Source organism: Asterias rubens, chromosome 3 (genome assembly GCF_902459465.1).
Source record: "Asterias rubens chromosome 3, eAstRub1.3, whole genome shotgun sequence".
Classification (NCBI taxonomy): Eukaryota; Metazoa; Echinodermata; class Asteroidea; order Forcipulatida; family Asteriidae; genus Asterias; species Asterias rubens.
In genome coordinates, this window is record NC_047064.1 from 10,562,050 (window position 1) to 10,575,884 (window position 13,835).

General features: G+C 37.3%; 1 protein-coding gene across 1 annotated transcript; it reads right to left on the bottom strand.

Moving 5' to 3' along the window:
- Window positions 1-1,633: 1,633 nt before the first annotated feature.
- On the bottom strand, window positions 1,634-13,515 carry LOC117288065 (C-type mannose receptor 2-like). Its single transcript, XM_033768761.1, has 7 exons — window positions 13,470-13,515; window positions 7,824-7,993; window positions 6,349-6,470; window positions 5,718-5,851; window positions 4,019-4,239; window positions 2,492-2,589; window positions 1,634-1,742 (listed from the first exon to the last, which is right to left on the bottom strand). Exons 1-7 carry the CDS (start codon window positions 13,513-13,515, stop codon window positions 1,634-1,636), a joined length of 900 nt encoding a protein of 299 aa, XP_033624652.1.
- Between the last annotated feature and the right edge of the window lie 320 nt (window positions 13,516-13,835).

Here is a 13,835-nt window from a genome sequence, read left to right on the forward strand (position 1 = left end):
TCCCGAGTCCGTCGCGTTTCGAGCTGTGCGCTTGGGCCTATTATGGCGGGAATTTTGACCAAAGTATGAACACGCTGCAGCACAAAAGTGACGGAATTATTGCAAACAGATCGCGTAAACAGATTGCAAACAGGATCGGTTCGTTTAAGATAAAATACTAGTAGTCAACCATAAATTAAAATATTGCAAATTCTGTTTGATTGGTGGCTCGACTCGACCACGGACCTTCATGGTTCGCTCCCATTATTTTTTAGCTTTCGATGCATAAAATATTATGCATGTCAAAAGGGACCATTGCCCAAGCTTTCCTAAATGGACCCCTCCGCAGTGTCACTTTTGCAACGTAAGGGCTTATGTATAATTATTTCTTTTTATAAAACCCTAACCCTAACCCTACCTTTTGTTTTTGATGCTGTGGATAAATGAACCTTGAACCTTGAACCCCCGCACACTGAAGGGTTGATAGCCTCAAACCCCGAGTCAGTGATACGTTATTACTTACGTTTTAATTGTAGCCAGATATGCAGACTGCTGAGTACAGTAGTCCTTGGCATCAGTCCACGTCATTGGTGTATTGGAATTGACTTGATAGCATTGTCCATTGAAGAAATGCCAACCTTGTGCGCATGCACCTACAAACAAAATTAAACATTTTGGGCTACGTTTTTGTTTTATAAAACTTGAAGGTAGATTATATCATGTTGAAAAACAAGAACAAGAAGGGCAAATCTATTTTACTAAACAACTTGGTCAACAGTTGGTAGTAGATAGCGCAATCATAATGTGTCGTTGGTTCAATTCTCTGAGACTCATTGTATTTGTTTTCAAATTTACCCAGTCAGTTTCCCTTGTTGGTTATTATACACATAATGAATGTTTATGAGTGCAATGGTGCGAATATGTTCATGAGTTGAAAGATGGAATGTTCTATTCAACGAGGCGGAGCCGAGTTGAATGGAACATTCCAGCTTTCAACGAATGAACATATTCGCACCATTGCACGAATGAAAAACATTCATTATTTGTTTTATATAACATCCAAGTAGAACTTTGTCATTTTGATTGAAAGAAACAACTTTCAAAACAAACAATTTCAACTGTAGAAGCCGAATGCTAGTAATTTTACTATGCCTTCTTGCAGTAACACCTGCTGCGTTACCAAAGACACGCGCACGCAGTGATGTTTTTACTCAGCTTTTTCGTTCCATCCGAAAAGTACCATTGCACGCTGGCAGCGTGCCAGCGTGCAATGGTACTTTTCGGATGGAACGAAAAAGCACGGTGAGTGACTCAGCGTGCAATGGTACTTTTATTTGCTATCACGTGACGGACAATCCTCCAATCAAATGGCAAGGATCTGCTTGGGTGTTATATAAAACTTGATATAGAACATGATACGAGTTTCAGATTGAACATTGGCTCAGTAGAAATCATTCGTGTACTAGGCTTAGTCCCTATAAATAGGCATTATTTGGTTGTGTTAGCTATGGTATCCTCTTCTAATGAAGCAGTTCTTTGAAATCGGGTCTATGGTCCTATTTGTTGCCTTTCATCTGATTTGTAGAGATATAGACAAAGACGACTGCATGTGTACCTTATTTTGTATAGGTGTTTAAACTAGACTTAGTTACCACTAACCTTCTGGAATAGCACACACGTATCTGCTCTTGTCCGTGCACTTTTGAGTGTACCAAGAACCGGTTGTCCTGACCCTTGTGCAGTCGCCTTCCTTCCCATAGAACCTATGCGGTAGTGAATTAAAAGTCATAGGTTATTTTCTTACGACTTGGTAAGGAATAATTCTTATACCCGTTTCATTATTGAAAAGGGAGAGACAGAAACTTGAAAACAACATAAGCCCTCCCTTTGCGAATTCTGTGACTATTCTATTCAGGCGGAAAAAACCCTTCATGGTCAGAATTTTCCCTGTTGTACAGGCCTAATGTCAGAATTAAATTAATAAAATAAAATAAATGAGCAATTTTGCTTCAACAAAAAGATTCGCGCTTTGAGATAATGACTTTGGCGTTTTTGAAACTTTTTAGGGACCCAAACATCAAATGTCATTATTCAAACATAAATTCATGGCCGATTTGTATAATTGAATAACTTGAATAACTTTTCGTTATCTTAAAAGGTTTTAAAAGATAATGCCTTTTCAAACTGAAAAACAACCATAAACTTTTACATAATACCACGGCATAAAATGTATGCAACTTTAACAACTCTTTGTAACGGCTGAGGAATGGAGATAAGAAGGATTGCCGACATTACATAATTTTAGTGATTTTATATAATAGTATATCACTCACGCTAGTTTAGTGTTTATAAGTAGAGTTTTGTTGTGCGATAATGTGGGCCAGCCTTAAATAAAAGCGTTTAACGTTTTCGAGTCTATGGAAATAGTTGTTCAAAATATTAATTAACATTAATTATGACTAGTATCAGCCAAACCTTTTAATCAATAATTTGATATCTTCGAAATACTTACTGATTTGAAGGTTGATTTTTGTCCCATTTAGAGAAATCATTTGTTGCGTCAAATGCTGAATCGTCACTCCATTTATAAACGCCCTGTTTGTTACTTTTCTGTTAAAAAAAAGGTAAGTTAAATTTTTGTTTTAATTGTCTGCAAATGTCTATTGGGATTATCAATACTTAAAAAAAAAATGATGCCTGTGAAAAATTGTCTGTCGACGTTGATAAAAATAACACAAAAAAATATTGACTGGGCCTAAATTGTTTTCAAAAGACAAAACTACTGACAAAACAACTGATATTATTTTAAAATGACTTATTAAATTCAAATGTTAACTTATAACTTAGTCTGTAGCTTGAAAAACTCAGGCAACATGTAAAAAAAATAATTGCTTGTAGCTCAGCACTTTATTACTGGGCGGAGCCTCAGTACATCAATCAATCATAGAACATTTATTTCAACATTGTTATGATAATACATAATACATACACCATTAAGTTAACACTATTATAACAACATATTTTAAAAGACGAAATAATCATTTATAACAATATTAACTTAACGAAGCTTAGTTTAAACATTATTCACATAACAACATTGGGCAAAGGGTGAAGCAAAGCTTTTGTACCCGTACCCTTGACAGACAAACACAGACTGGCAAATGACAAACGAAAAAAGGACAATGACAGACATATAGGAGCATAATTGAGCTATTGCTAAATGACAATTTTTCCATTACAGATTAAGAATATGATTGGAGCAGTTGTGTTTTTAGTTGTTTGGTGAATGTAGATAAACTTAATGATGTTTTAAGAGGGGTGGGTAGACTATTCCAAAAATGTGTACCTCGTTGAACGAGGCCATTTTTAAACATTGACGTTCTGTTAAAACTAACATAAATGTTCTTGTTCGAGCTGCTTCTAGTGTTATAAGAATGCACATCTGAAGTGAGAGTAAAACATGAACTAAAACAGGAAGGTAACAAATTATTTATATACCTGTACATGAATTTTCCAAGGTTGAGGTTATAGAGATCATTAAAGTGTAGTAGTTTCAGTTCGGCAAACAAAGGAGAGGTATGGTCCCGATAATGAGCGTTGAAAATTATTCGAACAGCTCGTTTTTGTAAAATAAGAAGTTTGTCACAGGATGAAGAGCCACCCCAAGTGAGAATTGAGTAATTTAAATATGGGAGGACTAATGAGTTGTAAAGAGTTATTAAGATATTCTTTGGTAAGAAAAACCTCAAACGATTCATTATACCGATGGTTTTTGATATTTTGCTTGACACTACATCAACGTGACTCTTCCAGTTAAGATTTTCGTCAATATAAATGCCTAGAAATTTTGTACTTTTTACTTTTTGCAAGTTAACACCATTTAATATTAAAGGAACCGTTTGAGTATATTTCTGCTGTCTCGGACAAAATATTATATAATTTGATTTCAGTACATTAATACATAGTTTATTTGCCAACAGCCAAGTGCTTATTTTTAAAAGTTCAACATGCCAGCAACTCGACAATTCAATAAAGTTACCTTATCAGATAGACCAAGCCAGTACTCGTTTCCATGACTGTATTGCAAGTTGTCTAAAAACGCCTGGTCGTCAGCAGTTTTGGCGTAAGCTAGATGTCCACCTGGTGTCAGCTTGCAATCGTTTTCAGCCGACTGCCATGTTGTTTTGTAGGAAAAGTATCTGTAGCACATACCGTTGTAGTTATTCCACCCATTTGCCGAGTCACATTTTGGAACTGCATCTGTATATGAACAGATAATTAAAGCTTATCAGAACAATTTAGTCGTACCCTTTTTGAAGGCAGTGGACACTATTGGTATTTGTCAAAGACTAGACTTCACAGTTGGTGTATCTCAACATATGCATAAAATAACATCTGTCATCGAACTTGCGAGATAATAATGAAAGAAAAAACACCCTTGTCGCAAGAATTTGTGTGCGTTTAGATGGTTAATTTCGAGACCTCAAGGTGTATATCTGAGGTCTCGAAATCAAATTCGTGGAAAATTACTTCTTTCTCGAAAACTATGGCACTTCAGAGGGAGCCGTTTCTCAAAATGTTTTATACCATCAACCTCTCCCCATTACTCGTCACCAAGAAAGGTTTTATGCTAATAATTTAGTGTCCACTGCCTTTAAAGTTCCTAATCTCGGATTCGGATCACACTGATGACGGCCAGTCCAATATATACCATCATGATCCATTATCGGATCACATGGCACCATGATAATGTCATTGTTGCCAGTGTGAATGGTACAAAGGAGCGGTTCTGGGATGCTATGAATTTATTTAGTATTTTTCATTACAGATATAGAGTGACTTTTGACACCGTTCGTATACCTTGGACACGTCGTACCTTCTAACAAGACACTTCGTACCTTCTTACAAGACACTTCGTACATTTTGCCTTTAAAGGCACTGGACACCTTTGATATCAGTCTTCTTAACATCTACATAACAAAATAAACCTGTGGAAATTTGAAACTCGATTGGATGTAGAAGTTGCGAGGGAACACCCATGTCCCACAAGTTCAATGAGGTCTCGACTTCAATTCGAATTATTTTAGTGAGAAATTATACTTCTTTCTCAAACACTATTATAGTTATTTCATATGGCCATATGAAATAACTATAAAAGTGTTTGTGGGGAGCCGTTTCTCACAATGTTTTATACTACCAGCAGCTGCCAACTACATTGCTCATTACCATGTATTTTGAGCAATTACCAATTATATAGTTTTTTTCCGGTAAAATTCGGCAAATGAGCAGCCAATTTCATTTTCATGCGTTCGAATTAAAGCTGTTTTGCCTCTCTAGTTGTTACTGCGTTTCAAATTCAGAATTCGGCCATTCAATTTCGTTTTGAGTCGAGTCAAATTCCTTTAGCACTATGTTCAATTTTGTGTATCGTCATTCTTTTTCGAGACACACACGGCTCAAGAAGCGACTGCGAATGTGAAGTGAATGCTGCTTTGATGAATTGTTAAATTGAATGATCATTTTGTTAAATCGAATGACGCAACATTACATTTGACTAATCATAAAACGAAATCGAATGACCCTTTTCAGTAGCATTCGATTTCGCGCGAAATAGAATAGCTTGGTGGTTGAATTGGCTGCTCATTTGCCGAAATTGGCCAAGAAAACCTATAGTATCCATTTAAAAAAATTGGGCCAAGGTCATGCACCGAATGCTCGTTACATTTGGTTTCACTTACTGATGTTACGTTCACAGATGTACGCAAGTTTGGTGGAGCAGGCATCGTCATTCCAAACTAAGTTTGGATCTGACGTAAAAATCATGACACAGTCCTCTTCACCAGCATTGTTAGGTTCACCAGGTGCCCAGTTCCTGTTCAATGAACAAACATAGGGGATGTGACTTTGTATAATACATAATATTTGTACCCAGTCATTTTCCTTACTTTTCATTACTTCTTAAATTAGTGGTGGCTTAGTTAGTATGACACTGCTCTCGAATGGCAAAAAGGTTGGTGGTTCGAGTCCCATCCGACTGATGTGCCTTTGATCGGTCGGTGTATTTATTATGGGTAAACCATTAATTAAATAATAATAAGATTATAATATGGAAATATTTGCGGTAACACCATAATGACTATCTCTAAATAAGCTAGGGTGGTTATGAAAAGAACCGTTTGGTTTCAACGCGACGTTTCGATCAGTGTGCTCCGATCGTCTTCTGGAGAAAGCCGGACTGTGATGCAGCAGAGACTGATTAGCTTGGTGATGCACGAAGGCGTGAAATACTGGCGGGAAACGGATGGAGTCTGATGATGCACGGTAAAACTGGATCCTGCTCTGGAGCCATTTGAATTTTCACCCACTTACGTGAAACCTTTAGCGGCAGGTGTTTGGTCATCCACCCACTTGAACTTGTTCTCCTTCGCAATGTCGTGTAAACCGATCCATGTGTTGTCTGAAACTCCAGTGAGCACCTTCTTGAGAAACGTCTGTGAAAAGATCAGTCATTGTAAATATTTATCCACATTACTATAATCGTTGGTATAATTAACACCGTGTCGGTGTTGTCACACATAGGTACCAAGAGAATCAATTTAACACTCCACTTTTTGAAGTGTAAATAATTTCAAACACATGATTATTCATATCAAAGTTGTGCTGTGTTGTAGCATACCACCTGCAAACTTGTTACAAATGACAGGACAATAAGATGGCATTATATCCCCACTTGATCTGCTTTGATATTTCCATTCGTTGAAAGCTGGAATGTTCCATTCAACTTGGCTCTGCCTCATTAAAAAGAACATTCCATCTTTCAACTCATGAACATATTCGCACCATTGCACTCATAATCATTCATTATGCACAGAAGAATGTAAAAGTCAGGTCTTCATACCAGCTCTATTGAAGAAGTTCAAAGAATTGGCACTATTTTTTTTGTTCAATGGAAATTCTGCCTTACGAGGAATGTTTAAAAGAACTAATAGACCTCCTTTTTAGCATGGAATTGTCGCAAACTCAAGGACAATGTTCTCTTTTTCAAGGACCTTCATAACATGACGTCAATTTCGTGGATTTCACAAAGAGTTAAGACTAGTCTTATCTCGAGACTCGTCCTAGCTATAGGACTAGCCTTCAGTTTTTAATATCTCCTCCTAAGTTAGGACTAGTCCTAACTCTTTGAGTGTAATCGACCCAAGGGGTCAGTTTCCGTACAACACTAATCTCAACAGTTTGTGGACTATATTGTCCTCTTTTGTTATATATAGGTCCCCGGTTTGAATGTGTATACTTACTTACATACGAAGATCCATAAGTTTTGACAACGGGCCTACCTTTTATAGTGACTGACCAGCTAGAAGCTTGGTCCAATTTCGTAAAGCTGTTCGCAGAAACTAATGCTTGACAAAATATTTTCACAGCAAAAATTGAGTCGGGCACCCGCCACAGCAATGTAAACTTAGTGTGATTTGGACACTGTAATATGTTTCTGCTTAACACTACTATTCTGTGCTAGCATTTTTTGTTGTGCTTCAGTTCTTACTGAAACACACAGCATCAATCAGACAGGGTCCAATTTCATAGAGATGCTAAGCACAAACATTTGCTAAGCCTGACATTTTTGCCTTGATAAAAACAGAATTAGGCCTACCAACCAAATTTCCCTGTTATTTTCAGGATAAACAAACAACAGCTGAGTAACAAGCAAAATGCACCAAGTGGACGTTTGGTTGGTAATCCTGTTTTAATCATGGAAAAAACAAACATGCTTAGCAAATTTGTTTGCTCTATGAAGATGGGCCAAGGTGTGACACGATCAGAAGACTGTGTATTATACTTACGTTGGTACCCGTATCTGGTATTAAGACAAGATCTCCTCCATCGGCACCCCTCTTCTGACAATCCTTCCTCGCATCGCCCCAAGTTTTCTTGGATCCGACTGCTATATAACATTTGCCGTTATACTGCTGCCATTTCCCGCCACATTTTAAGCTCCCACTCTGCGCTACAGCTGTTGTGAAAATCATACACAAATATTTTGTTTCAGAGGTATTTTCTCCATTTAAACATTCATTTACATGAGTGAGGGATTAAGCTATATTAATGTGCAGAATATTCTATCAAAAGCTTCTGTTTCATAAACTCATAGACCTTATGGCAAATACTCGGTACCTAACCGCGCTACGGGCGTGGTATAGTGCATGCTGGTCTAGCTATCGATCAGTTTGATTACTGGCTATTAGCATGCACCTCATTCAACAGTTTAATAGCGCTTGCGCAATGGGTATTTTGCGAAAAGGTCTACCTCAAAAACGAGTCTATCTTTTGAAATGGAATCTTCACAAAGCACTTTTATTGCAAACAATCTACATTTATATGGGATTAGAACAATCGAACGATTCCAATAATCAATTGTACACTTTCAATTTGAGTGGAAGACTATGATTTAGGCTATAGTCAGCTGAAGTTACAAGAACATTGCAGTAGGGCCTATACAACCGTCAAAACCTTACAGATGCACATTAAATTAATTGTATGTTCATTATTTTAATTTGTGACATTATCCTGAGATTTCTTGTCTCAAAATGCCATTGCACGAGCAGGTAAAAATTCCCATTTGCGGAACCAGCTCTCGATTTCACAAAACTCTTTATCACAGCTAGGACGCATTGAACCCATAATAAGTTAGGACGAGTTAACTCGTCCTCACTCGAGATAGGATTAATTAGGACGAGTTACTCGTCCTAACTTGAGATAGGACTAATCCTAGCGTTTCTTGAAATCGGCTGCTCCATGCACTTCACGAATAGTTGATGGAAAACGTCGCCGCCCTGTGTGGACCCACTTGAGCGGGGTCCGAAAAATTGTACCACAGATCAAAGATCTTGATAGCCGAGTGATTTCTCCATTGCCGAGAATGCAATTCACGTTCGAGGTTACAGAACGGGAGCACATTTATTTGATTATTTAAGATAAATCTCTTCGATAGCACTATAAATAATCTGCAATAATTTGTGTAAGTCCTACCACGTGGTTTTTGTTACAGTTTGTGTTTTTTTTTCAGTTTGTAAACGCCCTGTAAGAGAGGATACCCTGTCGGTAAAAGTTTGGCTACAAATTATGGCGAATAAAAAGTCATGATTAGCTCGGTACCGCAGTACATTTTAGGCTTAAAATACGTGCACATTTTGAAGCTGTTATGTTTCACTTTAACGGAAACTAGACCAACGGATGACGGAAATAAAACCCATGTTGGGAAACTAAGTTAGAGATTCAACTCATTTAATCGAAAGGTTTCTTACCTCAGTAAATCAATGAGCATATGTAATAAATGCATATGTGGTGCGACCAACGTCCTGGTCATCTGCGCCAGTTCAATGGGTACATGGTGTTTTATATAAGGGTTGTAGCGGGTTTCCCAAGCTACAGAAAAGGGCTCCTCAACATACCTCTCCCTTTTAGGAATTAGCCTCTGACATTCCAACATTACAAAATTATTTAACACAATGGAAAGTTACTTTTTAGTTTGAATATATTCAAATCAAATTTAAGTTAAGTTAAGTTTTATCCATCCAGTTTGGTGTAGTAGCTAGGACTTGTCCCCTGAAATTTCTATGCAAAAAGTTCACACTTGGAGCGTAATTCACTCTTCAGGAGTTGTGAGGAGTAAAAGATTACTATAATCCAATGTACTACACAACCCAGTGGTTTATTGCTCTGCAGTCACCTAGAACCCGCTCACATACCTAGGTGGGTCCGGCTGAAAAGCACGGGCTCGAGTGTTAAGTGAAAATATGTGTTTACAAGTCAATCATCCTCATGGATAACTTCCTACCCTGCTACAACACGGTCACGCCATATGCATGCCCCTTTAGCAGCCATTTTTTGTTGTAAGTAAAGTTTTAGTGTTTTCTATTTTTAATCCTTTTGTTTACAACTGACCTGTTTTTGTTGTACCTTTGTAAATCAAGCCTTGTTTTAAGTGCATCGAGGGATCTGTGATCCAGAATGCGCTAGATAAATGCTGTATTTTTCCTTTTACAACATAGACCGTCAGAGCACGCCAAAGATCAAACGTGTTTGTCCTTTCTAAGGAGCTAGGAGGCTGAAAAACTGAGAGAAACAGGTGTACCTCATGAGAGAACCATAACAAATAACTATACCCACTTATGGCCTTTGTCAGGAATCGAACCACAGCGCAAGGTGAGCTCTAAAACCGACAGATCTTTATAATCTTCTCTTTCAGTTTGGCTTTAATTTTAGTGCCTTGAGAATATTTTATTCAGATCAAGATCCTAATTTAGCCACCTATGTCACCCCAAATTTATTTGATTTTCTCTTTTTTTTTGAGAGCGGTGCAAGAGAGAGGCGAGGATGCCTTGAAATTATTTTGAAATAATTTCCACCAACAACGCCCCCAAATATCTTCCGTTTCAAGGTGAGACAGTACTCGTGACCATTGACCCTTTGTAGACCTATTTGTAAACATTAGCAATTCACACAGCCTGGTACAACTCTTATCACAACTATCCTAAAGTGTTTTAATCGAAATCTTATCTAAAAAAGATAAGTAAAGGTTCTACCTGGCGCGAACTGTGCGTGCAGTTATCCAATTAGCAATATACTGCACAATATGACTGAGTAAATATACAGTTATTTATATCATCCAAGTTTCATAAGAAATTTTATAAAACTATGGCAGAAGGTTTTTTCCATTGGTAATTACTCAAAATAATTATCGGCATAAAACCTTTCTTGGTGCGAGTAATGGGAGAGGTTGATGGTATAAAACATTGTGAGAAACGGCTCCCTCTGAAGTCCCATCGTTTTCGAGAAAGATGTAATTTTCCACGAAATCGATTTCGAGACCTCAGATTTAGAACTTGAGGTCTCGAAATCAACCATCTAAACGCACACAACTTCGTGTGACAAGGGTCTTTTGTCTTTCATTATTATCTCGCAACTTCGATGACCGATTGAGCTCAAATTTTCACAGGTTTGTTATTTTATGCATATGTTGAGATACACCAACTGTGAAGGCTAGTCTTTGACAATTACCAATAGTGTCCACTGCAGTGCATTGCCTTTAAGTTTAGAAACGTCCGAATTGGCAATAGCTGCTATTTGAAATACTTTTTATTAAAAGTTTTATTCGAGACTGTGGACACCAAGTACCAATGAAGGAACTACCGCCGAACAATGCGACAACATCATGATACCGTCTCTAATTTATCTCAGGACTTTATTCATTTTAGATTCAGGCAGTTTCCAAGTGTGTCCTCTATTTTTGTGTTTGTCTGTTGTTTGTTGTGAGTGCATAATGTATGAAAAAAGTGTAACTAAAGAAAGACTTATTGGTTCAACAATGCGCAGTTGCCAGATGTGTAACAAATAAATTTAGGCTGATGTTTTGTTGGTGGCCGAATTGGGGCAAACGTCAGCTAATTGCCAACAGCGGATCGAGGCGGAAGGAGGTATTACGCAATCCCGTTTTGGGTACCCTCCATTTTTAAAAGAGGTGACTACCGTTTAAAACAAAAGCAAAACACCATTGCGCCCTCTAACATCTCTAAAAACACAACAGTATTTTACGAGCAATTTAAAACGTTAAGGGTGGTTTTAGTTTTATAAAAAGTGTTGAAAAATATTACTGGGTAATTTTGCAGCGATTAGCGAATGGGTCGATTTTACAAAGAGTTGGGACTAGTCCTAACTTAGGACTAGTCCTAGGAGATATTAAAAACTTAAGGCTAGTCCTAAGTTAGAACGTCTAACCTGTCCTAACTCGAGATAAGACTAGTCTTTTACAGAGCGTTTCCCAAAAAATGGTTAAAAAAACAATAACATTTCATCTTCCATACAACGTTTTGTTGTTCACTGAACAATTATCATTATATAAGGGTAAATATTTTGTTCCTGAAATCTTTGACTCCACAAAATGGCGGATCGTGTTTACGAAGGACACAAATTTCAGGGTTGTGTAAATCATAACATGCTACTTTTCATCTTTCCAACCATATTTATTTCAAAATAAATGTTTCTTGTACCCCAACGTGTCCCTTTAAAGCATCAACGAGGAAACCCCCAAATAAGACTGAACTTCTTGTGTATTTGTAAACAAAAAGGTTATATTTTACAGTAAACAAATTGTAATGTTTTTTAGCTCCAGCAATGAAATAAAGGATGTCTCGTAAAGTGAATTTAATCAATACAGTTCGCAAGCCTGAGGAAAATTGTATATGCTATGTGAACCAGAAACACTGGGGTTGACACCTACTCGTCCAAGATATTTGTTCTTGTTCTTTCACGCACACTACCAAACTTAACATACGGAAGCTACCTACGACTTAACGTCACATCGGAAGGACGACTCACTTTTAGTAGAGTATCTTGGTCAAAGACGTATAAGTCAAGTACCCCAACCGGGACTCGAACCTACTGATCATCAAAAAAATCAAAGCTTGCGTCAGGCGCTTATAACCGCTTGACCACGACCCGCCTCCCGTATATATATCTTATATTAAGTTATCAATGAATATCAAAATATCATTTTGGTTTTACCATTTCATCTGGCCTATGATTTACCCCTAAAGAACCTCGTATATGCCTTTGTATTTGTGGATTTTGAGGCATTGCACAAACATAAGGAACATTCTACCTATCAATTAATAGTAAAGGAACACTTTGCCTTGGATCGGTCGAGTTGGTCTTTGAAAAGCGTTTGTAACCGTTTGTTATAAAATGCGTTTGAGTAGAAAGATGTTGTAAAAGTAGAATACAATGATCCACACAAACATGCCTCGAAATTGCACGGTTTTCCTTTTACATCGTCGACTAACACGGTCGGCCATTTATGGGAGTCAAATTTTTGACCGACCGTGTTAGTTCCCAAAGTAAAAGGTAAACCACGCAATTTCGAGGCAAACTTGTGTGGATCATTGTATTCTACTTTTAAAATATCTTTCCAACCATAACGCATTTTATAAAAAAGGGTTACTAATGCTTTTTATAGACCAACTCGTCCGATCCAAGGCAACGCGTTCCTTTATTTTGAATCGGGGATAAAGAAAACAATAATGTGTTTGTACGAATGATCTTATAATAATGATATCTATTAGATAGTTGATTTACCTGCTGCTAAAACATAGGATTCGAACCATCTCTAATCACCGGGCTAGCCCATTGCTCTGGCATTGCAAATATCGTGGGTTCCAATCCCCAAAATGGGTGATTTGCCTGTGGTTTTGTTTCTCAGAAATTGAGAAAGAATGCAGTGCTTTAAAAACCATTATAAATTTAAATATTTACATTCTATCGTTCCTGCTTTTTAAGTAAAAAAACAATACTTCTGAACTTGTTTTGCATTTTTTAGATATCGTTAACTTGTGGTGGGCGTTTCCGTTTATATAATAGTGAGTAATTTGAGATTAGTTTTTTCTGTGTTTCTATAGTTTCTGTTTTCATATAATAAAGAAATTTAATCTTACCTGATGCAAGGAGTGAACACAGTGCAAGAATCTGTAGACTTCGCATGTTGGGTTGATATTAGTCGCTTGACCAGCTTATTCAGTGATAGGAAAAACAGAAATACAGATTTCGGAAAAAAAAACGCGTTTAACCGGTGACGAGGGGCGTGTATGCTGCACTCGTCTTGCAGCCAGTGCCCGGAATGGCTTCCAAACCCAATACACCTCAAAATTACCATCCAAAATTGTTAATCATTACTTAGGCACTAATCATACAGATTGTGTTATTAATATCAAATAATTTTTCCCAATAAAAAGTTACTAATGTATTTATCTTTACCCCAGACCTTGTTTGAATAGAACGAGAGGGGAGGTATCATGGCTTTT

Excerpts from the sequence above, each read along its gene's own strand:
- LOC117288065 (XM_033768761.1), bottom strand. The coding sequence starts at position 13,515 with ATGCGAAGTCTACAGATTCTTGCACTGTGTTCACTCCTTGCATCAG. Across the intron at positions 2,590-4,018 it reads GGCTTGGTCTATCTGATAAG|AAAAGTAACAAACAGGGCGT; the intron begins GTAACTTTATTG and ends TTTTTTTAACAG. Across the intron at positions 1,743-2,491 it reads AAAAATCAACCTTCAAATCA|GTTCTATGGGAAGGAAGGCG; the intron begins GTAAGTATTTCG and ends ACTACCGCATAG.